Source organism: Lepisma saccharinum, chromosome 16 (assembly GCF_977018435.1).
Source record: "Lepisma saccharinum chromosome 16, izLepSacc3.1, whole genome shotgun sequence".
In the NCBI taxonomy this organism is placed as follows: Eukaryota; Metazoa; Arthropoda; class Insecta; order Zygentoma; family Lepismatidae; genus Lepisma; species Lepisma saccharinum.
This window is the reverse complement of record NC_139244.1, coordinates 35,772,183-35,799,713: the sequence shown is the minus strand read 5'-3', so window position 1 is coordinate 35,799,713 and position 27,531 is coordinate 35,772,183. Positions and strand designations below refer to the sequence as shown.

Below are 27,531 nucleotides of genomic sequence, written 5' to 3'. Positions count from 1 at the left end.
AAAATCACAGAAATCAAAAAATCTAGTATATAGCGATACAATTTTCAGGTATGTTATTTTATATAGAATTTCTTGGGGTGAATACAAAACTCAAAAAATTCAATCTACTGTGAATACAATTTTCAAGTATGTTATTTTATATAGAATTTCTTGGGGTGAATACAAAACTCAAAAAATTCAATCTACTGTGAATACAATTTTCAAGTATGTTATTTATATAGAATTTCTCGGGGTGATTACAAAAATCAAAATTCAACTTAACGTGAATATAATTTCCAGGTATATTATTTTATATAGAATTTCTCGGGGTGATTACAAAAAATCAAAATTCAACTTAACGTAAATATAATTTCCAGGTATGTTATTTTATATAGAATTTCTCGGGGTGAATACAAAACTCAAAATCCGAGACAGTTCAGTTTTAACATGTTCATATTTGAAAAAAAAATGCAAAATACGCCTTGGAAATTTCAACCAATCCACTTTACTAGATTGGAGAAACCTCTAACTATTGTCATTTCGAACTTTTAATTGCCCCCCTTGTTATTTTTGGATCAATTACCTTAACCAAATTAACAACAGGACTGAGGCGGTTCCTAAATGACAATAGTTAAAGACATATTTTAGCGAATTACGCCGGCATAAGCTAAGTACGTGTTGCTAGAAGGCCTTCGTCGTTGCAAGTCACCTAACCCATTCACTAAGAAATAAGAGAGAAAAATGTTGACGTACTGAAAAAAGTTGACTTGTTCACCGAGTTCAGATGTTTACTCATACATGGCTCTGTCGTTGTCGTCTATCAAAAACCTAAAATCATAAGTGGAAAACAGTGAGAGATATCGAAAAATCTCTCCAAACACCACCTCCCCTTGTCGATTTTTTTTTGGTGACGTTAAGTACGCGTAGAGAGGTCGGGTTTAGTGCGTCGGTCGAGTCTCGGTGTCCTCTGTCCTCCCATACCAAAATAAACATAGGTCGTCATGGAACCAGCAATCGAAAATTTTCTAAGTCCACAGCGTTAAATTGCAAATATCTCGAATTTTTGACAAAAACCTACAAAGACAGAGACATGGACATTACACATAGACATTAGACATAGACATAGACATTAGACATAGACATTAGACAACTTAACCTAACTTAACCGGGAACACGAGCCCGGGAACAGGGACAGGGACCCCGGGAACACGAGCCCAGGGACAGGGGGGGGAACCCCCGGGGACAGGGGGTGGTCACTCCACCGCAGCAGTGGTTGAACGCAGCTAATGATCGAATATTGTTTCCAATGTGCTTTGGATACATACATGAACATCATATATATATATATATATATATATATATCAAGATCAACATATACATTAAACAACCCCGTTCAGAATCCGTGAGAACTCAACACAGAGAAGTCAATATACACGCTGATCAAGACTCCTAGACACGCTGAAAAACTTTCGACCACGACCGGGTTCGAACCTATAGGCCACACGTAGAACGAACAATGACAAGAACGAGTGAACGCCTTAACAAGCACGGCTACGGAGGAGAACCGAAAAAGGTCGTGTAAAATTGTTCTTTTATGCATCCACGCAGTGTTGCCACATGCCGAGATTTTTAGCCAAAAGAGAAATTTCGATTAAAAATACCACAATACCGCAACTGCACCACCGCTAATAATGCTGCTTTTTACTACCACAACTAATTATTATTCTATTATGTCATTTGCTTAGGTGAAGGGAAAAAATGGTCCAAAAAGGGAAATTTTGACCCCTTGGGAAGGCCCTCATAGTGTGGCAACACTGCGTCCACATCGCCGGTGCCGAAATCTAGTAGCAAACACTAGAACTATTTCCTCAGGTATCGTCTTCATGTTCTCGACTGAAATATTAAAACAAACAGAATCCAATGTAGGTTAGTTCGGTGCGTAAATAAAAAAAATGATAGGTTAAGTTATATCACGTAGGATCGTAAAAAAATTAAAAAATCGTAAGAAAAAAAGATAGGTTAAGTTATATCACGTAAGATCGTGATATACCTACCAAGTACGAGTGGGGGAAAAAAATGCAGTGAAAATGTGTACTAAAACATCGCTGAACGCTAAAACGTCGACAAAAAATTGTCAAAATATGTCAAGAACTGATTTTCAATTGATAAAAAAAAGGGATACCTACAAACTACTACTTTGAAACAACAAGTTTACACTTATTCTTGGGGCCATTTTCTAACATTATTGCCTGATATTAAAATAAGCGAAAACACACTGCTATGGTTAACAAAAAAAAAATTGAAAAAAAATGCAAAATACCCCGACAAGGTTTCAGCTACTAGGACCTCATTACCATGAGCCTAATCCTAGTAAGCCACATACACACCTGTTCTTCGTATCGCATATGCTAGTAAGTCAGATGACATCATGGGAGAATCACATTTCCCCCAATGATCCCACCACAACAAACGTCGCACATGCTAGAAGAAAACAGGATCAGGATATTTTATGCTAAATTTACGGCTGCCTGTATGCAGTTATAGGCAAATCATTAAAAGAGCGCTCTAATATACAATGATTTCTCCTACAATGTACCCTAACATACAATTTAACATAACAAGAAAAATTTCGATTCGTCTATATATACCCAACAAAACTCAGAAACTGTCATACGCGAGAGCTTATATTTTGCAACAACTATAATTACCCAACACTAGCAACAAGAACAAAAAAAATATATCAATTAATTGTATAATATTAATTAGTAACTTTAGATAATATTAATTATTAGTTTTCAGTTGTAATTAATTTTAAAAAAACAATTAATAACATGTTAGGTGATGATAACCAAGTGCAAAAAGCATTGCATTTTTTTTTTTACACTCAAACAAAACACCACTTAGTTCACAAAACCTCTAACAGATGGCAGATAGTTACATGGTTCTAGTTAGGATGATGATTGTTTGGGTTGTTGGATGGGGTTGAAGAAGACTATTTGTTGTAGTGACCACAGTATTGTTTTTTTTTGTGTGTGTTTTCTGTTCTCTTACGAGAATTAATATAGGTTGTCATAGAACCCTCCAATTCATGACTTAGGATAAATCAGTTTGGTGATTCATCATGTACACCTGTATGTGAGAAAAAATATGAATAGAAGCTATGTTCGGAAATCCAAAATGGCGACCGGAAGTGGGGTTATCTTGGAAACGGTAAGACTTAGGAAAAATCTGTTTGCGGATTCATCACGTACACCTACACGTGAGAAAAAGTATGAATAGAACCTATGCTCGGAAATCCAAAATGGCGACCGGAAGTGGGGTTATCTTGGAAACGGTAAGACTTAGGAAAAATCTGTTTGGTGATTCATCACGTACGCCTGTATGTGAGAAAAAGTATGAATAGAACCTATGATCGGAAATCCAAAATGGCGACCGGAAGTGGGGTTATCTTGGAAACGGTAAGACTTAGGAAAAATCTGTTTGCGGATTCATCACGTACGCCTGTATGTGAGTAAAATGTGAATAGAACCTATGTTCGGAAATCCAAAATGGCGACCGGAAGTGGGGTTATCTTGGAAACGGTAAGACTTAGGAAAAATCTGTTTGCGGATTCATCACGTACGCCTGTATGTGAGTAAAATGTGAATAGAACCTATGTTCGGAAATCCAAAATGGCGACCGGAAGTGGAGTTATCTTGGAAACGGTAAGACTTAGGAAAAATCTGTTTGCGAATTCGACGACTGCAAGATCAAGAACGTTTATCTGAAGAATGGCAGGAACGAAGTGTTCCCGCGCGAGAATTACAACCTCGACATGACCAAAGACGATTACCTAAAACTTTACGAAGCTTACACGGCTTACAAGCGCGTGACCGAGGGAAGCGTCGACGTGTACTACGCACCCAGCGAATTCAAAGCACGGAGACCCATGTTCGTCATCAACACGACGAAGAGGAAGCAGGTGGTGGTCAACGATCGCACCAACATCAAGGTCGTCTGCGATTCCACGACGCGCTGCCCGCCGATACCGTGTGCAGCGTCATCCTCGTCGCAGAGAAGTCCTTCGCGTACGACGTGAAGAACGAGAGGGTGACGGAACAGTTTTTTTTAAAAAAAAAATTGCTACATACTAAAAAAAATCTACACATTTTTTAGGGTATATAAAAAATATGTGAAAAAACCTTAAAATACTGAAATAAATAAAACAAACAGAGTCCCTTGTAGGTTAGTTCGGTGCGTAAATAAAAAAAAATGATAGGTTAAGTTATATCACGTAGGATCGTAAAAAAATTAAAAAATCGTAAGAAAAAAAGATAGGTTAAGTTATATCACGTAAGATCGTGATATACCTACCAAGTACGAGTGGGGAAAAAAATGCAGTGAAAATGTGTACTAAAACATCGCTGAACGCTAAAACGTCGACAAAAAATTGTCAAAATATGTCAAAAACTGATTTTCAATTGATAAAAAAAAGGGATACCTACAAACTACTACTTTGAAACGCCCCAATTACACTACTAATAAGTGTCTTTGTTATGTTGCTAGAGTAACACGTGATATAATTGTAAAGATTATTGAGAATTTCAGGTAGGAATGTGTTCTGTATTTTTCACAGGTGTGCCAAAGCAGGCTCTCAGGGAGGGGCAGTTGCCCCCCTGCCTCCCTCTAGCTACGGGCCTGTTTTGCCCCCGATCCCGGTTCCGACTTTTCGGGATCCCGCACACCTCTACTGCTGGGACAAAGATTGGGGGTAATAGCCCCCTTTTTCCGTCACTGTTGAAGTTGGTTAGGATTCATATTCATCTAAATTTCAAGAAACTAAATATTATTGAATTACTATCCTCGTCCTGGAAAAATCAGGGTGAAATATTTCCTGCTGCGTGAACAGTTTATATAGCAGAAAACAACCTGCAGTGTCATAATAAATTCTCCAGATCAATTTATCTTTCCAAGTACAAAATTATGTTACCAAAAGTAACCATCTGCGCTTCATTCAGTTATACAAACCGATGAATCGTATCGCAAGAGAAATAAAAATCACGTCATGATCAAAATCACGCATTGTGTATTCAGATATTAGTTTCCAGCTTCCACCTGTCTCAAACTTACAGGACGGTAGGAAACAAAGAACTGAGAAGTTTCGATTTCTACAGTAAAGCACGGACGTTTAAAACATTTGTAAAAAAAACAAAGCCTTGTGTTTTAAACGTTTAAAACAAAGTGTTTTAAACACTTTTGTTTTAAACATGCCAACCCTGATTATGTTAATTGGAGTAGGTGGATAATAATTTGAAAAGTTCGAAAGAACAATTCCCTACTACTTTGAAAGATTGCAAGTTACGTTGTGTAATGTCACAAATTTATTTTGCACTAAAGAAGAGTACAGGACATGTATTATCTATTTCTAGGACAGTTGCTTCATTTTAATTTTATCTCTTACGTTTTCTGACATTTTTCAGTTTAAAAAACAACATAAAATTTGAATGGTAGTTATAAGCAGACATAAGCATAAACACAATAAACCACGACTTTCTCCAGTTTCTATGTGATCCACTGGAAAACGGCGTGGACGACGACACCGAATATTTTGGTGAATAACTTCACCTTATACAAATTGAAATATGCAAAAGGAGGTTACATTATTTTAAAAAGTCATGCGATATTTTGTGTTTATGGTTACAGTGCATTAAAGGTGGAAGCCCAATATGCATTTTAAAAACACCACGTTCGTATAATTCCCCGATGGCGCAGTGGTAGCGTCGTCGCCTTGTAGTCTAGGGGTCCCGGGTTCGATACCCGGTGGAGGCACATGGCACAGTGGTTCGGATCCCACTTTAAAAACCGTAGGTCCAGTCCCGATTAGCCTTACTGTGCATAAAGTGGACTTAAAACACCAACTCAAACGTTCGTATAATTAACTATAAGCATATATTTTTGGCTCGACAGGCAAAATTAATAAAATTTGAATAATGTGTGATGATCACGATGCCATTATTGACAAAACTTTAAAAAGTATATTGATACAATATTTCTCATTTAACTTACATGTGATTTCTGATTTGCAGTACGAATTTATAATATGAAATACGAAATGGGAAAATTATTTTTGCTGTAGAAAGACATGGTATGGAAATAATGTGTTCAAATCGGTTTGGGATAACATTTCAACACAACAGCTGGCATACGCAATTTCTCCATCTTATTTCCGACACAACACAACGCGCTGTTAAGCACTTTCATGAAGCAAAAGAGTGCCTTTAGATTTAACGACGACATTAGAGGTCTGTTAGCCTTAACGAAGGTTGGAGAAATGCCTCAATGTGCTAATGTAGCGTTAACTTGATTTAACGCTTCTTTAAAATTTAACGCGCGTTGAGCGAACCGGGCACGAGTCTGCTGTCTTGCGTATGTCTCTATAAGAATTTACAATATAGAGAATGTCTCCAATTTCGTTAATATTTAGTATACTAACTAATTTTGGCCTTCTAATCACGAATCTGTTGTTAAAATGCGAGGGTTACGTATGAATATTGTACATTATGCACTGGTAGCCCCACGAACCATGCACGGGGGTAGTCCCACAAACCATTCACGGATAGCCCCACAAACCATTCACGGATAGCTCCACGAACCATTTCCGGTTAGGTTAGGTTAGGCAAGCTTAGTTAAAATTTTGTTCGTAAACAATGCGATACAGTTCTTAAAAAAAATTGACTTATATCCCGATTTCCACACGTGACTCCCGCATTTTAACAACAGATTCGTGATTAGAAGCCCAAATTTAGTTAGTATACCAAATATTAACGAAATTGGAGACATTCTCTATATTGTAAATTTGCTCCGATGTCTCTTTTGAGGTTACACCAGACAAAGAACCTGGCAGCAGCAGTCTTATCGGCGTTAAACCAGATAACATGGGATAATACGCCACTGATCAGCGACAAATAGACCACTTCTCCGCACGCCCTTGTCTCAATGTCTAATCGTGAAATATATTCATGCCCATAACAACAACAAATTTGCCAAGAGGCACAAAACGCAAAGTAAAATAAAATCAATCAATAACCATAAAAACAACTCGAGTTCTGTAGGAGGACTGTGGAATTGCTCGTCAATGTCGTCTTAGCCTGCTTTTCACAACCAAAAGTCAAATTGATATTTCAATTTGATCAATACCGCAGAGTAAACAACGACAAGTTAATTGAAACTTCATATCATACGTCATTTTGATTCGTGTCAGTATTTATACTGTTTACGTGAGGCAGCCAGAGGAATTATCCTAACAAAAATAATCACTTAAAAATGTAAACATTTGCACCTTCGTTTTTGCTGTACGGTGTTGGACAATTAGCAAGACACTCCAAGTATGAATTATTTCTGAAAAAGAGAGAAATCCATAGAAAAAGAAACATGTAAAGAATTCTCCTAAAATTTCCTGTTTGTAGAATTTTCCGGTACGTAAGGGTTATATTACCTTATCCATACATGTGATTCTGTCAATGTTGGGTAATTAATCAACATGAGTTCTAAATAGTTGCTGGAAGAACTTTCTCCCTTGCATTTATAGACACGGTTTGTAAACCCCCCTTCCCAAATAGATGAATAAAGCATAGACGGGCTTCCAAATGTTTACATGATACTCTGCCCGATATAGATCGTATCTGTCATCCCATGTGAAACTAACCAATAAAGAGGCACTTTTGAGGGGTAATAGTATGGTATAGGAAAACACATTTCACTCGTCCATTTCGTCATTTTTTACATTCGTACTTACCTATTAACCTATTATGCATTACGAAACATTGTTTATGGTGGGATTTTGCTTCTTTCACGAAAATAGTTTCAATTTTACACATGTCGAGTAATTATTGTTCGTTCCTCTCGCACTATGGCGGAGAAATGTTGACCAGCGTTGTCGATGATCAGGGGGTTTGCAGTGTTGCAACCTTCTTCACCGAAAAATACCTACTTTCGTGTTACTCATTTTGTATTTTTTTTCCGGGTTTGAAAACCCCACGAACCATGCACGCATAGCCCCATGAACCATGCACGTGTAGCCCCACGAACCATGGACACGTAGCCCCACAAACCATTTTAATAGTCCCACGAACCATGCATTCAAGGTTATGTTAGGCTCTGTTAGGTTAGGCAAACATAGTTAAAATTGTCATGTTCTGGCAAAACAATGGCGAGTTTGGAAACACTGACCGGGAGTTACGTCATGGAAGAATTGGTTCACATAGTCGAACGTAATGGAGGCAAGAGCGTTTTTTCATCGGAGAGACATTAATGTCGAAAAATACATGATTTACCGGCTGAATAAGTTGTTCGAAGGGAGAAAACACTTCTACGAGCTTTCAGAAGTCTACAGAAACTCAGCTCCGTAAGTAGTTTCTCCTGTAAATTTGAAGAAATGTGTTTTCCCTATACCATACTGTTACCCTTTTCAAGTTCACATATTTTGATTCATTTGACATACGCTACACTGAAAGAGGTAATGCTACACTGAGGTAGGAACGTATGCCAAGTTGGAGATCTATATTTTTTGTTTTCCGAAATTGCAGATGTGCAAAATGTTCGATTTCGGACAATTTTTTTCACCGTCGTGTTAATTTTAAATTACAATATTTCGGCAATCAGAGCACCCGTAGAAGTTATTCGCATGCTGTTGGAAAGGTCTTGAAGAGCTCTTTCATGTGATGTATTGATTGATTTATTAGCATCCATTCAACTTTACAAAAGTTTGGAATTGTCACATTGTACATGTACATTTGGAATACATTTATAAAATTATAGGCATAATATAATATAAAATACAATAGATAGCATGAGATACAAGATATCGTATAAAGAGAATAAACGCATGCTCAATGTTATTTTCTTGAGACATATTGCCTAAAAATATGTTTTCTATATTCAATGCTTGCTTAATTTGCTATGACATTATGTACACACACGTATATATATATATATACATACACACAAACATAAATTGAGCATTAAATAGTCACCTATACTTACATCTAGATAAATTAAATCGAACAGCAAAGGAAAAATAAAAAAATAATGATGATTGGGCAGTCCTACTTTGTTATATTATTGTTGCTATTCCTGTCACTTACGGTATCAATGTACTCTTGCACTGTGTAAAAACAATGTTCCTTTAGGAATCTTTTTAGATGTAACTTGTATACTGGCAATGACTTTATATTTTTGAATGCATTTGGTAGCATGTTAAATAAGCGTATACCATTATATGTTACCCCTTTTTGGTAGAATGTGGTATTGTGTAATTCCATATGTAAGTCATTCTTTCCCCTGGTGTTGTAGGTGTGGTAGTCCTTATTTGCTGTGTGTGTATTTTGACAAATTTTCATGCTTGTTAGGATTTCATATAGGTATATGCATGGAACTGGCAATATCTGTAATTCTTGAAATAATGGTTTGCATGGTGCATCTGTTGGAGCATTTGCCAGAATTCTAACAGCTCTCTTTTGTAGTCTGAATAATGTAATGCTTTTGTTCATGTTCCCCCAGAAAATGATGCCGTACCGTAATACAGAGTGAATGATGCCATAGTATAGTGTTTTTGCTGCTTCTAGATTTACTACATTTCTTACTGTTCTTATCGCATAACAAAACCCACTAACCTTGTTTGCTGTAGCTTCAATGTGTAGATCCCACTTTAAATTTTCAGACAGTTGTACGGCAAGAAATTTTATGTTAGATACATATTCTATGTCCTGATCTTGAAAGTTAATTTCTGGAGTTTCACTGCTACAGCTGTTGATTTGAAATCTAATTGCATTTGTTTTTTTAGTGTTTACCACAAGACCATTTTTTTCTATCCACTCTGAGATGTGAGTGATTGTATTCTTTACGTTGTGTTTTAACCGTTCTGTGTTTGTTCCTGCTATAAGAACAGTTGTATCATCAGCAAAGAGAGTTGTGTTTGCATCTTTACAGTTTTGTGGAAGGTCATTGATGTAAATTAAAAAAAGTAAGGGTCCTAAAATGGATCCTTGGGGTACACCATATGTAATACTTTGTTTCTTTGATCGATAATTTTCCTTGTTATTATCCTCATCGATGTGAGTTATTTCTACTATCTGATTCCTGTCTGTTAAATATGATTTAAACCATTCTTTTGCTACTCCCCTGATCCCATACTGGTCCATTTTTTTTTACCAAGAGTTTGTGGTTGACAGTGTCAAATGCTTTTGTTAGATCAAGAAAGAGCCCTACACAGTGTTCTTTTTTATCCAAAATTTCTCTAATTGCTTCTGTGAATGTGTGTATAGCAGATTGTGTAGATTTTCCTTTGCAAAAACCATGTTGTTGTTCTGAAATGATGGAAAATTTGTTGAAAAATATTATTAATCTATTGTACATAACCCTTTCGAGTATTTTGGAGATGACTGGGAGAAGAGAGATTGGTCTGTAATTACTCATTTCATTTTTTTACCCTTTCTTGTGCATAGGTTTTATTATGGCAGTCTTTAGCTGTTCTGGATATTTACCGGAAAGGAGACTTAGATTAACTAAATGACGTATTGGGCCACATAGGTGTGCGGCACATTTTTTTATTACAATGTCAGGTATCTCATCTATGCTGGCAGAATAATTGTTTTTCAAGCGACTTATTAAGCTAAATATTTCCTTCTCGTCTGCTGGGAGTAAGTATATACTAGAATCTACTTTAGTTATATCACTAGTTTTATAATTTTGTTTTTGGATGTTTTTTGTTATTTTTTCTACTATTTATTGAAAGTTGATGCTACATCTTGGGGATTGACCACGATTTTGCCTTCGTGTTTTAGTGATATGTTGTCTTTGTATTTTTCTTTCCCTACCATACCTAATTTGGTTTTTGCAATATGCCACAAGGTTTTTTGTTTGTTTTTTGAGTCTAGGATCATATTGCTATTATAGTCTTTTTTTGCTTCCTTGACTGAGTTTTCAAACTCCTTTCTTTTTTCCTTTAGATATGAATTGAATGTTTCACTTTTGAATTTGTGTCTGCATTTATTCATTATGATGAAATCTTTCCAGTTTTCTTTGATGTCGGGTGTTATCCAATTTGATTTTGTTTTAATGTATATTTTTTTTGTTATTTTGGGAAATGCTAAATTAAATGAGTATGAAATGGCAGACTGCAATGTCTCGTGTGCTTCATTCACATCAGTTTGGTAGTATAGGCCATCCCACGATTCTCTACTTATTAAGTAGTTAAAGTAACTAAAATTAGCTTCATTAAATTCTCTTTTTGTGGTATTTATGTGTCTATAAGGTGTGTGTGTTTGGTTTGTGTTTTGTGCTGCAGTAAGTTTTATGCATTGTGCCTCATGGTCTGAAAAGCCAGTACTAATTGTATTGACACTGTATACAAATAAGTTGGTGTTTAAGAAAACCTGATCAATTGCTGTTTTTGAAGTTGATGTGATTCATGTGGGTACTCTCACAACTGCTGTCAGATTGTGAGCTTTCATGAATATTTCTACCTCATGTTCTATTTTTTGACTCAGGAAATCAATGTTAAAATCTCCTATTAGTATGGATTTGATTTTTCTTTTGGAATAAGCATCTAATATTACATCTAGTTTCCTAGTAAAGTTGTTGATATTACTGTCGGGTGTTCTGTATACACAAATAAATACTAGCCTAAGTGGTGGAAATTCAACTATGGAACTTTCAAATTCTTTTTCCTCATTCAGGTAGTTGAATTGTTTGCTCCCTTTTGCCTTAATGTTATTTTTTATGAATATGCATGACCCACCCCTGATTTTATTTTCTATGGAGAAACTGGTTGCTAGGGTAAAATTTGGAAAGTTTATGAAGTTCATCTTTTCGCAGCCAGTGTTCTGTCAGACAAATTACATCAATGTTACATAATTCATTTGTAGGGTGTTTTTGTCAATAAACATATAAAGTATATAAACGAGAGATCAAGAGTTAATATACTACATAGGTTGTAGTCTGTGCAAAGCTGCACTATCGATGTTCTACTGTTTTGGTTCTCGAATATTTTTTTTTGTAGCACTTGTGTTCGTCCGAGTGAGAAGCACAATAAAACTTCTCGGAATAAACTGTACGTGTTCTTTTATTACACCAACATAGGTTATGGGCCCAGAACGCCCAGAACACGTCTAATGCAGTTGTAATAAGGAAAAACGAGGAAGTGCGGCTGTTCATGTTTGAATACGGACTGTGAAAATGGAGTCGGTGAAATCGACTATACAGAAGTTAAATAACAGGAACTATCAAACGTGGAAGTACAAATTGGAGTTACTACTTCTAAAGGAAGAATTGTTGGATGTAGTGACGGGTGTGCAGCCAAAAGAACCGGACGAGGAATGGAAGAAAAAAGACGGAAAAGCTAGGGCCACCATTGGACTTTTGCTGGAAGATGATCAACTCGTTCATGTAAGAAAGCAGGAAACAGCGAAAGGATATTGGGATTCTTTGAAACGGTATCATGAAAAATCAAGTCTCACAACTAAAGTGTATTTATTGAAGAAATTGTGCCGCTTACAGCTTAGTGAAAATGGCGACATGGAGCAGCACATTAATGCAATGTTGGATATTGTGGATCAACTTGCAGCTTTTGGTGAAAATTTAGCGGAACATTTGCAAGTAGCAATGTTGTTGTGTAGCCTGCCGGACAGTTACGAGACGCTAATTACTGCACTGGAGACGAGACCGGAAGAAGACCTAACTTTAGAAATGGTGAAAGGGAAGCTCATACATGAATATAAGAGAAGAAAGGAAGCCAAAACTGACAGTGGTGTTTATTCAGAAAGTGCTCTTAAAGTGAAATCCGATAATGTGAAAAGTGTCTGTTTTTTTTGTAAAAAGCCAGGTCACTTTAAACGTGATTGTTTTAAGTACAAGGCACATAAAAGGAAAATTGTGTATAAAGCAAACCAGGTGAGTAATGTTGAAGAAAGTGAAAAAAGAGATGATGAAAGTGGTTCTGATTGTGATAATGTTAATTTTCTGTGTTTTGAAGCAAGTGAAAAAGGTACTGGTAGAGACAAATGGTACATTGATTCAGCAGCCACATGTCATATGACCAGTGACAAGGAATTTTTTGCCACATTTAATCCAAGTATAACAAATGAAATATACCTTGCAGATGGAAGTTGTTTGAAATCACAAGGAATGGGTGAAGGTGTAATACAATGTATACATGATAAAGGTATACAGAATGTATTAGTAAAATCTGTGTTGTATGTACCTGAGTTGCATGGTAGTTTACTATCAGTGAAATGTCTTACTGAAAAAGGTTTAAATGTTGAATTTCACAATAACACATGTATCATTAGTAAAGATGGAAAAACTGTTGCATCAGCAGATCTGACAAATAATTTATATAAGTTGAATACTATTTCAAATGTAGAATCTGTAAATCAATTGCACAAGGTAAGTCATGAAAATGACAGGAAATGTATTCATCTTTGGCATCGTAGGTTAGGACACAGAAATGCAACAATTGTTAAAAATCTTGGAAATATAGTTAAAGGTGTTGATATTGATGCATGTAATGTAACTAAAGTTTGTGAGGAATGTATTCAAGGTAAAATTTCTCGTAAATCATTTCCAAAATTGAAAACTGAAAAATCAAAGGAATTATTAGATATAGTGCATTCAGATGTATGTGGTCCGATGGACGTTGAAACTCCTAGTGGGAACAAATATATACTTACATTTATAGATGATTTTAGTAGGTTTACTATGGTATATCTAATGAAGAAAAAGAGTGAAGTTGAAGATAAGTTACAGGAATTTGTACAGTATGTAAAAAACAAATTTAAAAGAAAACCTAAAGTAATCAGGACTGATAATGGAGGAGAGTATATGTCATTACAATTGAAAGATTTCTTCAAAAGGGAAGGAATAGAACATCAAACTACAGTACCATATACCCCACAACAGAACGGCGTTGTGGAAAGGAAAAACAGAAGCTTAGTTGAAATGGCTCGTTGCATGATAATTGATGCTGGCATGCACAAGAAGTACTGGGGTGAAGCTATAAATACAGCAAATTACTTACAGAACAGGTTACCCACAAAGATATTGGAGACTACTCCATATGAAAAATGGTACGGAAAGCAACCATACATGGGTCATGTGAAAGTGTTTGGCAGTGTTGGATATGCTATGATTCTAAGTCATCGACACAAGATGGACGTTAAAGGAAAGAAACTTGTCTTAGTTGGATATGAAGGATATAAAGGATATAGGTTACTAGATATGACATCTGATAAGATTTACATAAGCAGAGACTGTAAATTTATTGAAAACTCAAGTCATGTAATTTCAACTTTGAAACCTATCCAAAAATCTGAATCTAATCATAATACTGATTGTGAATTATCCGTGGACATTCTTGGAGAGGAACCAGAAATGCATTCACATTTTGGTAAAAAGGAAGTGAAGAGTGATTCAGAACTAATTTGTGATTGAAAAACTGATGAACATACAGATATCAAAGTAAAGAAAAGGACACCAGATGTTATCAGAAAATCTACTCGTACAACAAAAGGACAATTACCAGCTAGATATCTACAAAAGGTCATTGTGGAAAGAAAGTTACCAACATCTTTTGAAGAGGCAGTTACAGGACCTGATAATAATAAATGGGAGACGGCAATGAATGAAGAAATGAACTCATTAAAAGAAAATAAAACTTGGGAACTAGTTCAACCAGTAAATGGAAGAAATGTAATTGGTAGTAAATGGGTGTATACCATTAAAGAAGATGCACAAGGAAAAGTTACTCGTTACAAAGCCAGACTAGTTGCTCAAGGATATTCACAAATCTATGGTGATGATTACGATCAAGTGTTTGCACCAGTTGGAAAACAAGCAACATTCAGAGTTCTTTTAACAGTTGCAGGACAAATGAATATGGCAGTCAAGCATTTTGATGTAAAGACAGCATTTTTGTATGGTGATTTAGATGAAGAAATATACATGAAACAACCTGAGGGATATCATCAACCTGGAAAAGAAGAATATGTATGCAGATTGAAGAAAAGCATATATGGGTTAAAACAAGCCGCAAGATCATGGTATAATAAAATTGATGAATTTTTGGTTAACAATAATTTCAAAAGAGGTGAGGCAGATCCGTGTCTTTATACAAAATCAGTTGATGGGAATATGATCTATATTCTAATGTATGTAGATGATCTTGTTATTGCATGTACAAATGTTGATTTAATTAATGATGTAGCAATGTTAATGTCAAAGAAATTTCAGATTAATTGTCTTGGTGATATTAATTGTTATCTGGGAATTCAAGTTGAGAGAAGTAAGGATGGAATTTTTGCTCTTCATCAAAGTAATTACATAGGAAAGTTAATCAAACAATTTGGACTGGAAGATGCAAAGTCATCAAAAATTCCAATGGATCCTGGATACATTAAATATGCAGAAACTTCTGAACCATTACCAAGTAATGAGCAATACAGACAAGCTATTGGAGCATTATTGTACATAAGTATAAATACTAGACCAGACATATCGGCAAGTGTGTCAATTTTGAGTCAGAAGGTCAGTTGTCCTACTAAAGCTGATTGGATTGAAGTTAAAAGAATTTTTCGTTATTTAAAGGGAACTCAATCATATAAGTTAAAATTAGGAAACAAATTTGAATTTGAAAATGATTATTTGTTAGGTTACGCAGATGCTGATTGGGCTGGGGATGTGTCAACTAGAAAATCAAACAGTGGTTATGTATTTATGTATAAGGGAGGTATGATAAGCTGGGCTTGTAGAAAACAATCTTATGTTTCATTATCTTCCACTGAAGCTGAGTATGTGGCAATTGCAGAAGCATGTAAGGAAGCAAAATGGATAAAATATGTGTTAAATGATATGGAGAAAAAATGTGATTATCCAATTATCATAAATGAAGATAATCAAAGTTGTATCAAACTAATTAAAAATGAAAGGGTTAGTTTGAGAACTAAACATATTGATGTAAAATATCATTTTGTTCGTGATCTGTATTATAAAGGTGAAGTAACATTTAAGTACTGTGCTTCAGACGACATGATTGCAGATACATTAACAAAACCACAAACAGGTATAAAGTTAAGAAGGAATTGTAACTTAATGAATATGATGAGTGAGTAATTATGATGATACACACTTTATTATTCATTGAAAAAAAAGGGGGGTTATATGTAGGGTGTTTTTGTCAATAAACATATAAAGTATATAAACGAGAGATCAAGAGTTAATATACTACATAGGTTGTAGTCTGTGCAAAGCTGCACTATCGATGTTCTACTGTTTTGGTTCTCGAATATTTTTTTTTGTAGCACTTGTGTTCGTCCGAGTGAGAAGCACAATAAAACTTCTCGGAATAAACTGTACGTGTTCTTTTATTACACCAACATCATTTTGCATAAATATTTCTAAATTAAGCTTTTTTTGCTGTGGTAAGGCCTTGTATGTTTTGATGAAATATATTTAATGTGTTTTCTTTTGCATTTACTTTTTTATCATGAGTACCTTTCCCTTCTTTTGTTTTTTTATCATCACTCTTGTCACTAGGTTCTACAATAAAAAATCTTCATGAAATTTTTGTGGTACACGTTTTTCCCTTCTTGACAGTCTTAGAGCTCCGTCACTTGTATTCGCAACTTCAGATGTTTCATTTTTTTCCGGTAGTTTGTCACTCACTTCATCTTCACGGTGAAGCACATTACACAAAGATTCTTTACTCACCTATTTGGTAGTGTTGTTTGTTACCTTTTCCCTTTCAACTGCATCTTTTTCAGTTATCTTCTCGAGATGATTTTCACTATTCAGCACTTGCACTAGGATTGTTTCCTTCTCCTTTCCAATAGATTGAGGTGCAGGGAGGACTATGGTAACATTGCTGTTTTGTGGAGATGAATTGTTCAGCAGTAAGCAGAGTTTATTACACAGAACGTCTTTGCCTCTTCTGTTCAGATGCTGACCATGCGTAGTATGCCCATCTCTACCAATGTCGTTTACACTCAACATTTTTACTGTGGGGAAGAATTTGCACACTTTCGAGATTTTTGAGTTAACCCTTTCAATTTCCATGTTTACACAAGAGGTTGGAATGAGATCATACCTATGTGGGATTCCTGTAACAATGACGTTTGTGTTTTGTACACTTTCGAGGCACTTTTTTAGTACTGGTATCACATTTTTTGCCTCGTTTTTGGCGACATCGTTTGATCCACCCATTATGATTACACAGTCTTTGCTTCCGTAGTTTTTGCACATGGAAGCTGCTGATTTCACTACTTCATTCAGTGGAGCTCCTGGTTTAGTGTATCCAGTTATTTCGTACTTATTGCATTTTTCTGACATTTTTGATGCAATATCACGACTATGGCTATCGCCTAAAATTAAGACCTTGCATTTGAACTCTTTATTTTGGTTAAAATTGTTTTGCTTTTTGAGTTTACCAGTTTCGTTACCATTTTCTTTTTTGCTTGGCCCCGTTAAGTTGACAGATTTTGTTGTTGAAGGGTTAGCTTCTGCATTGTATAGTACCTCATATGGATTTCGATGTATAAATTGGTTTGATACCTTGTAGTTTTGTCCGTTTGTGCTGGTACGCATTAGTGGTTTTTTGCTTACATTACCCTTGACTACTTCTGTCCACACATTTTCCCCTTTTTTTCCTTTTTTCGTTTTTAGCAGTTCAAGTTTGTCTGTTTCAAGCAGTTTTATGATTTCGTCTTTAGACGACAGCTCCAGTTTCAGTCTTTCCATTTCTCGTATCATTCTGTTGCAATCACAGCAGCCCGGCATTTTTCTTATATCACGTTTCACTCACTCTCACGTTATTTTACCTGTTATTTCAGCTCTGTAGTATCTTTATATGTTCGCAACGAGTATGTAGTATCCCAGACGGACTTTTAGTGTGTATTTCGATGAAGATTTGGATTTTTTTACACGCTCACTAACGACGCACAACAGTACCGGCCGCCATTTTTATATATATATATATATATATATATATATATATATATATATATATATATATTTATTTATTTATTTTATATTGCCTAACCTATATCAGGAAGAATCTTTTGAAGGTAGTCTAATCAAAATTTGAGGAGTCTTTCATTTCTTCAAACTTTGTATGTATATGCCATATACATAGTATTCGGTTAGGTTAGTGTAGGTTATGTTATGCATGATACCTACCATATTTTGATAGATACATTGGCCCAAGTTCCATTTGTTTTATTGCGATTCCATCATGCTGTTTACTTCTGTTAATACATACTGCGGAGCTTTAGCATTTACTTAAGATTTTGGTTAATATCGTAACAATCCCTAAGATTATATGTTTATTTTATAAAGCCTCTCTGAATGCTTCACGTTGACCAGGGCATTCACTTGTTTTTCTCAGTTGTCTCAGCCTCTGAGGCATGTAAACAATGCACAGTGTTGTGCTGTGCAAACCTCCTGAGCTATTCAGGAAACAGGTAGTTTCTTCTGCCTATGGAGTCAGCGGTTTGCATAGTGGCAATTAAAAACACGATTCGGCATGGAGGAAGAGCTCCATGGCCTAGGGATATAGAGAGGAGACAAGCTGAGAGGGGACTGATTTTGGATTGGAATTGAGAAGGGGGAAGAGGTTAGGAGAGCAGTGGAGCAAAAGTGAGACGACGCTCTGGTCAACCGAGAGAGAAGCCAACAGAGGACTTCGTATCTTTTATTCATCATAATTATCTTCATTCATCAGATAGACAGGTAACTATCCTAACACCCAGCCATGATTCAGGTTCAAAGGTTCAGAAAACCCAACAAGTGACCATTGTCTTTTCTGCAGTTTAGTTTCTTAATCTTATTTGTACCTTTCGTATTGCCAAGCGTTAACTCGTCATGCCAATGATGAGTGCTCTCATCAGAGGATGAATGATGAATAACTTACATCACTTACATCAGTGACTGGTTCTGATCCCATCATTCTTTAGAATGATACGTGGTGGAGGTGCGGGGCATGTAATGCATTCCATAATTTTCCTTTTTATAAATAATTTCATATTCGGAAAATGATTTCGTGGTAATGCAACATTGTAACACTTGGTAAATCCAAGATGAGAGCCTCCTATGGGTGAAGCGTGGAGTGTCTCAATCACAGAATCACGTAACGTCATTGGAATGCATAACAATTTCCTGGTAGTGGCTCCTAATTTCTCCTGTCTCTATAATAAACCATTTTCCAACACATGATGATAAACCTGCCTCTGGATGGATAAAGGTTGTGTTCCATCGTCCCTGTCTGGGTCCTCCAAAATTTTAATAATTGGGCCAAAAAAAAGAATCCTGTCTCTGATGTTCCGCGACATCTGTGGTTGCATCAAATAACGTAAGTGTCCTGGGTTCGGGAATGTCCTCTTCAGTGTTGCCATCCTCTATATTTTCTCCACATTCTCTGCTGAGGGGATCGGCGATGTTCTCCGTAGTTTTGACATGGATAGGCGTGAATGAAAAATCCTCCAAAAGGTTACTCCATCGAAGAAGCTTTGAGCTTAAATTATGGGATGTCCTAATATACGTAATTGCTTTATTGTCCATGTGCAAATCAAAATGGCGTCCCACAGGAAAAAATCTAAATGATTTGAGAGCATATAAAATTGCTGTTAGTTCTTGTTCAATTACACTCAATCGTTTTTCAGTGTCCGTCAAAGTTCTACTACAGTATGCACATGGCAAGTACTCTCCTTCTGCATTGGGCTGCATCAATACGCGACTGACAGCATGAGATGAAGCATCGGTAAATCATTCTTTAGAATGATACGATATATGCTTTCGTAGCTAGGTTAGGCAGGCCAGATTTGGTTCTCTTAGCATTAAAATAAAGTCCATAAGTGCATTCTGCTAAGGTTCTGATTTACTTCTACATTAATTCTCACTAGTCTACGATACTTACAGTCCCTTGTCCATGGGAAGCGTGCATGCTTGCATAAGGTATAACTTATGCAAATAACTTATTTTGGAAATCCAAACAGTGCTCATTATTTTAAGGAAGGTTCAAATTTCATGTGACAATGATTCTGAAATTCTATGGTAATTAGGCTTTCTGCTAGGAGAATTTTTTTTAAAAAATAATAATCATAAAACAATCGGAACCATTACTGATGCATTTCTGTAATTCAAAGGTAAATGTCTCAACAGAAATGAAAATTAAATATGAGCACAATATTGTTGGAATTAATGTATGATGCTGATATTTACATTTGCAGATCTTAGAAATATATTGCCGCTTAACTGCACGCTGGGAAACATTCCTTCCTTTCCTTAAACCCTTCAATTCTAACGCTGCAATATTTTGCAAAATGATCTCTGAAAGTACCACAATGTCTACAGTGGTGCAAGAGTCTTCCTTTGTAACAAGGAGGATCTGAAGTAGACTCCACAAGACACATGTTTCAGCAGACAAATAATTTCTAGCGTAACAATCATCTACCATCACAGTCTTAAGTAAAACATGACCATATAATTTATTTTCTTGCATTCTCGTTAGATTTATTTTTGTCTCTTGAACTAGCCTACTAGAAACTACAGGAAAAAGTTATGAAACTCAATTTATTCAGTTCTGCAGTGGATCTCCACCACTTTTCTGTGGGTGTGCATTAATTTTATAATCATATTATTTATGTTACTGACGTAATCAAGATGTCCCCAACTTGATTTTCAGTGGCAGTATATTTCAGTTTCAAATAGATCCAGTACCAATTAGTTTTTTTTTTTTATCAGTGTGGAAGAGAATATTATTTGAACGATTCTATTTGTTGTTGTTTGAACTTCTTTGTTTATTATGATATATGTGATATCTGCCCTTGAGGAATTTTGGGGAAGCAGAAACAGTGTTGGGATTCAGATATCCCACTGGATATATAATTATATAATTTTGGACTCAGATCTGAATGTCCGTCCCTACTTAACCCTCTGTTAGGTACATACAGGTGTTCCCTATCAATATTCATTGCAAGATTGCAACACTGAATTATACTGCACATTGGTGCTTTTGTTGAGCTGAATGTTCTTTCTTTATCTGTGTTCTAAGCTCAGCTGTGTTGTTCTGTTTCACTTCTAAGCCATGTAATAGTATAAAGATTGTGTCAGGTGCGTGCTTAGGACACTAAATACATAACAAGAAAAATATCAAATCAAGAAAGAGAGACCACACAGCAGATTCAGATGTTATATGGAAGTGGGTTAGTGAGGAAGGGGATAATTGTAGGTAAGTGTTAGTGAAGAAAGTGAACATGACACAGTTTCGGTTATTACATATTTATGTGCATGGGGGATGACAGTCTCCCAAGCATGCAACTGACTTTAATTTTACACAGGATACATTCTGTCAAATAAATACTGGGAATTGTTCAGTAAAACTCAAAATATTGGTTTAATCATCTAAATTTATTTTATCACCTTCAAAATAGGCCCCATTTGATGTGATACACTTTTTGCCAGTCATCAAGACACTTCTTATAGTGTGTTGTTCTGTTTCTATTATATTGTGTGTTCAGGTATGGCCTTCAGCTCCTGTGAATTTTGTTTTATAGCTTCAATGGACCCAAAACGTCTTCCACGAAGTGGTAATTTGAGTTTGGGGAACAAAAAGTCGCACGGGGCCATATATGAAAAATATGGTGCTTGATCGATGACATTCATTGAGTTTTTGGTCAAATATTCGCATATAGGGATCGATGTGTAGGACGGTGCATTATCATGTTGCAAATTCCAAGAATTCTTCTTCCACAAATCTGGCCTTTTCTGGTGAACATTCTCTCTCAAACACCTCATAACGCCTAGATAATAGTGTTTGTTGACTGTTTGCCCCTCTGGAAGGAATTCCGACTGGATAACCCCACGATAGTTATTCAAAGAAAACAGTCAACATGACTTTGATTTTGAGTGACTTTGACATGTTTTTTTTTTTTTTGGTTTCGTCTCATTATCGAAGTGTCTTTCTGAAGCTTGTTGGCTGGTTTGCATGTCAAACTCATAAACCTACGTCTCGTCACCCATTATGATGTGTTTCATGAATGTAGGGTCCGAATTGGCTCATTCAAGCATGTCTTCAGAAACTTGTTTGCGGTACTCTTTTTGAAGGAAATTGAGCTACTTCGGAACAAGCCACCCCGTGATGCATCTCATGCACAAAACATCAACTAAAATGGTGCGAACGGATTCGTGATACATGTCCAGATCCTGAGCCATCTCCCTTAAGCTTGAATCACGATTTTCCATCACCATTTTCTTCACTTTGTTGATGTTTTCGTCAGTCGAAAGCGTTGAAGGTCAACCAGAATGAGGCAAGTCTTCAACCACTTCTTATCCTTCTTTGAATGCTTTGTACCACTCATATGCTAGTGTTTTCGATAAAGTTGACTCGCCGGAGGCCTTTTCCAACGTTTTCAATGATTCAGCACAAGAAATTTCGTTGGCAACACAAAATTTGAGGCAAACTCTTTGTTTGATATTTTTATCCACTACAAAATAGCAGAGTACACTTGAGGTCAATGAAGTTAACCAACAGCTGTAAACAAACTGGTTGATAGATCACACCAAAACTCAACGTGACAATTAGGTACATTGTTACAAACTTAGAGAAAAAAAAATGTACCTTTTACACAGGCTTTTTAAATGAACAATTCCCGGTATTTATTTGACAGGATGTAATTTGCGATGTATTTCATATCTTAAAGGTAGTTGATGTGTTGCATCTGTGCATGTTACAGAAAATGACATGCATAACGCAGGGTTAAAATGGTTAAGAATTATTAACTTCTACTAAGAGTAGAAATACAAAGCATCAGACAATAAGCAGTTGTTTTGAAATATTTGTTATAGCCTATTTACATTTTAGTATGGCAGTTGAGCTGTGTGAATGGATTCTTGTGAGAAACTGTATGCCTCAGCTCAAACTTATGTTTTATCTTTTCAGTATAATATGTTTGGGCTTTTTAAATGGAGATGGCTCCGGCGTTTTATGCGAAGAAGAATGTCACCTCTTCCAGAAGATACAGCAGCAGTCTGGAAACGGAGATTTGCCCTCTTGTACATGCTGATAGGCTTTAATTCCTTTATATATGTTTCTTATTTAGTATTCCATGGACGTGGTGATTGGGTGAAGACTCATGGCCTCAAATCAGAAGAAGATGAAATGCTATCACCAGGTACTTTCATAGACTTTCACATTTCACATTTTTTTTGCTCCAGTTTTTGCACGAAAATACAGCATGTCAGGTTTGTAAATTATCTCCTATGATAAAATTATACTTACAAGGAGAGACTACAACTTGGGGAATTGAGTTTGGGTTGAGGCTTCGTGTAGTGGCCAGGTACCCAATAGGTATTAACATGCCAGCAATTTCTGAGAAAAACCACTTCATAATTTTGAAGCTTTCCAAGCATACCTCATGAGACAAGTCTGAGAAAAGATTTTGTCCAACTTTGTTTTCCCTGTTGTAACTTTTTTATAATATCAATGTCAAAATTCTTTCTACAGGTACCTCTCATAGAGTACTCTGTATGTTGCAAATATCAAATGTTGATCAGGTCCCCCACCAGAGATATAAAAGATGAAAAACGAGCATTTTCAAAGAGGAATAGGGCCTCCCCAATGGTGCAGTGGTAGCGTCGTTGCCTTGTAATCAAGGAGTCCTGGGTTCGACACCCGGTGGAGGCACATAGTGGTTCGGATCCCACTTTAAACTGTAGGTCCAGTCCCGATTAGCCTTACTGTGCATAAAGTGGACTTAAAAAAAGCATGAAATCAATCAAAGAGGAATCCAGTAACAGAGCTAAAATATTTTCTGCTAAAACTTTCAATGTATATGTTTCCTCTAAAAAAATATTACAGCTCTGATATTTTACATTACTTCCCTACTAAACAAGATCCTAAACTTTGATTTTTATTCAAAATTGAATGCCAGTTGTGGCCTTAAAGTTCAGCCACTTGAATTAGAGATAATGAAAAAAAGGTACAGAACATAAAATGTAGTTTGAAATGTACTGAAAACAATGTGTTTTACCCCACCTTTCTATCATTTTTCTTAACTGAGTTATCATAATTATTGCAACTGTCTGCAAAGGCCTAAAATGCCACAAATCACGAAACAAAAATGGTTGCCATTTTCAAACAAAGTCAAGTTTTAGAAAAATAATGCCTGTTTTGAACTACCCTTGCATAGGAGTTACAACAACACAAATTTTAAAAATTGAAAATAATTGAGCAACCAATATTTTTTTTGGTGGGGGGCGTTTTCTATGGATTAACCGTTGGTAGATAATTGGTAGATCAATTGGATGGTATGCCAGAGAACCTGAGCTTGAGTCCTGGTTGAACCTGCATGTTTAATAAGATTATTCAATGAACCTGCTGCAATGTTGGGATGCTGCACAAGCCAGAGATTCCAGACCGAAGCAACAAGAGGCCTGTGTCAGTTGGAAACCAACTATCAGAAATAAATACAACCTTCCAAACAGAAGTGACACGACAAGTTGCATGTGTCGCTTGCTTGTGTGGTGAATGGTTGCTTATAGATTGAAGAGGCTCATGTTGCTTGTTGCTTCAGTGTGAAACCCATGTGCATGTCGCTTAGGTCTGTAAGCTCTCTAATGGTATTAAACATGTACATACTGTGAATGCTGTACCAGTCTTTTCTACAAAGTATTCCAAATTTTGTCAATACTGTATGCTTTTGTACAAATGTATTATTTGTGATAATTTTTATTGGTAAACTTATCTTTACACTAGTTAATTTTCTTGACCACTGCAACCCTCCACATAAGAATCTGTTACTTCATAATTTGACAGGCTTCCAGTTTAGACTATTTTGCAATGATTCACTAGGTGTGTTGTCATAACTAGTATGTCTGTTGTCTTGTCTGCAGCCATTAGGTTTTAACTATTGCAGTAATGGTATCCAAATATGATGTTTAACATTAACATTGCATTAATATTGCATCAATACCATCTGGGTTTGATCTTCCATTGTTTTTTGTATAAGATCTCTCATTTCCTGATGTATACAATGTCATCCACTAGTGCCATCAGGAAATCACCTCAAAGATGCTAAAAAAGAAACCAAATCTGAATTCCGACAGGACCCAATCCGTAGTAGACAATCCATTGCCTCCACTGTAGTCCTCTACAAAACTGACTCCCTCATCAATACAAAAGTATCACATACCACCCTACTGAATCAAGATAATGGACAAGTCTACACCATCTGGTATCCTCTACTGTGGACAATTCTGTACAGTAATAAATCAGGACAGAGTCCTACCCACCCTCAACATACCTAACTATCCATACCTTGGAACTAACATCAGCATTCCAGACATGTTAGGAGACTGAAGATAGTGAGTCTTTGAATTAAGGAGTTCCTAGTAAGCACCAGCATTGGTTTCATACCTACATGCATATTTGCAGGGGTGGCCTGCAGTATACTATGTGTCAGTTTTATGTGGAGAACAGTGTTCCTCAAGAAAAAGAGTGTGAGTTTTGTAGAGTGGCCAGTGGCCATGGTCATCTGAAAGGGAAGTAAGGGAGGGATATACGAGGGTTGGGGAGTAAGTCATTGCAACCCAGTAATAATTCGACAATCGAAGGATGTATTAAAAATTTGTTATATACAACTGAAAGAGTATCCATTAAGGATATTTTGTTGGTAGGAATCATGAAAGAAAATCCAAGCAACCCTGTGACATACACATGTAGTAATGTACAAGATACAAAAACCTGTCTGGCCCTGTAACATACACATGTGCACATGTTACAAAAACTTGTCTGATTATGACAAAGCTTCGAAATAATCTCCCGCATTGTCCACAGCATGCTGCGCAGTAGGTCCTGTACGCAAGCTGCCTTATGTGGCCTTGCATTATTGTGGAGTATGATTGCATTATGCAGTAGATCTGGACGCTTCTCCCTAACGGCACGTCGTACATGTCGCTGCAGGAACTCTTCCACATCGATGGCAGCGTGCTGTGGACAATGCAGGAGATTATTTCGAAGGTTTGTCATAATCAGACAAGTTTTTGTAACATGTGCACATGTGTATGTCACAGGGTCAGACAGGTTTTTGTAACTTGTACATTAATACATGCGTATGTCACAGGCTTGCTTGGGTTTTCTTTCATGATTCCTACCAAGAAAATATCCATAATGGATACTTTTCAGTTGTATATAACAAATTTATAATACATCCTTCGATTGTCGAATTATTACTGGGTTGCCATGACTTACTCTCCAACCCTTGTATATCCACCTGAAAATGTAGTTTGCTGAATGGTAAATTTCTTCATGTAATTTAATTTCAGTGTCAATGTATTTCATTCATTGCATTATATATTATTTGCATGTGCCACTTAAAAAATGGCAGCATGTTTGCCATGGGTTGACCACCTTTACTTTTTTCCCCCAAAAAATATTTGTTAGATATTAAAGGAAATATTACTTTTGCAAGTTTTTCACTAATATTGCCTTTACATTAATAATGCTTAGGTTGTCTTTTATTCTAATCATCTTTTTCTTTATATTCGTAGCTCAGCAATTTGCAAAATCCCTAAATGTAAAAAATGCTAAACTCGTAAGGATTTCTGGTTTCAAAAAAGAAGCGTACACTTTAAAAGATGGAGACATTGTTAATGAAGAAAATGAAGTGTGAGAACATTGAGGACCTTTTTCAATTTTTCTACAGTGGAGTTTGATTGTAGTGATGGACATTCATTGTAAATATTGTATAAAATAATGCACATGTGGAATGATCAGAAATGTTAGTGGTAGTTATTTGAATGCTACTAAGTACAGCAGTCAAGATGGTTCCTCATGTACCTTGTTTGTTGGTTAGTATGAAAAATAGAAGTAGGATGAAAGCCTTCTGGTTATTTATTTTTGAATATCTAGGGAATGGAGTTTTAGGTGCTAAAAAAGAGGGATTTAGGACTTTATTTTTGAATTTGATTTTAACATTTTAAGCTTAGGCTATTTTGCACCCATTACATTATACGGGGTCTAGCCACTTAGCGTTACAAATAACAACTCTAACGTTGCATAACTAAAATCTTAAAAAATATTCTGTCTTCCGTTGAGGCTGTAAATGGGCACTCAGCACACACAATTATACTGGTCAAAGGGTCAGTCGCCAGAGCCTTGTTTGTCTGCAAAATACAGTTCAGGGTGTACTATGTGGAAGTGAGGTTGACAATTGGGTGTACTACGTGAAAGGTCACCCCTTACACCCCATTTAGGACTTTATAAACTCCATTTTAGAACCTTTAGGTGCTTATGATAAATTTATAGGCATAATTATTAATTAGTAATATTTTTATAAAACAACTGGTTGTAGATGCAATTCGTATGCAAAAGTTACAATTTTTAGCACAATGAATGCTATTCTTTGATTATAAAAATATACAACTTGTTCAATGCAAAAACTTTATCATATTTTGAATCACTGCACCACCATATGCTTTTCAATGTTCTCCGTGACGAAGTTCCTCCAGTCATCCATAATGGGCACTTGT

General features: G+C 36.1%; 1 protein-coding gene across 3 annotated transcripts; it reads left to right on the top strand.

Moving 5' to 3' along the window:
* The first annotated feature begins 7,327 nt into the window (after positions 1–7,327).
* Positions 7,328–26,933, top strand: LOC146000023 (uncharacterized). 3 transcript variants are annotated; one of them, XM_083137329.1, is made up of 4 exons: positions 7,339–7,433; positions 10,461–10,501; positions 22,943–23,174; positions 26,551–26,933. In XM_083137329.1, the coding sequence occupies exons 2-4, from the start codon at positions 10,469–10,471 to the stop codon at positions 26,670–26,672; spliced, it is 387 nt and encodes a 128-aa protein (XP_082993455.1). In that variant the 5' UTR covers positions 7,339–7,433; positions 10,461–10,468; the 3' UTR covers positions 26,673–26,933. The 3 variants fall into 3 exon arrangements, with proteins under 3 accessions (XP_082993456.1, XP_082993455.1, XP_082993457.1); XM_083137331.1 differs by lacking the exon at positions 10,461–10,501 and adding an exon at positions 19,665–19,762 and having other exon boundaries at positions 7,342–7,433; positions 26,551–26,932; XM_083137330.1 differs by lacking the exon at positions 10,461–10,501 and having other exon boundaries at positions 7,328–7,433; positions 26,551–26,929.
* The last annotated feature ends 598 nt before the right edge of the window (positions 26,934–27,531 follow it).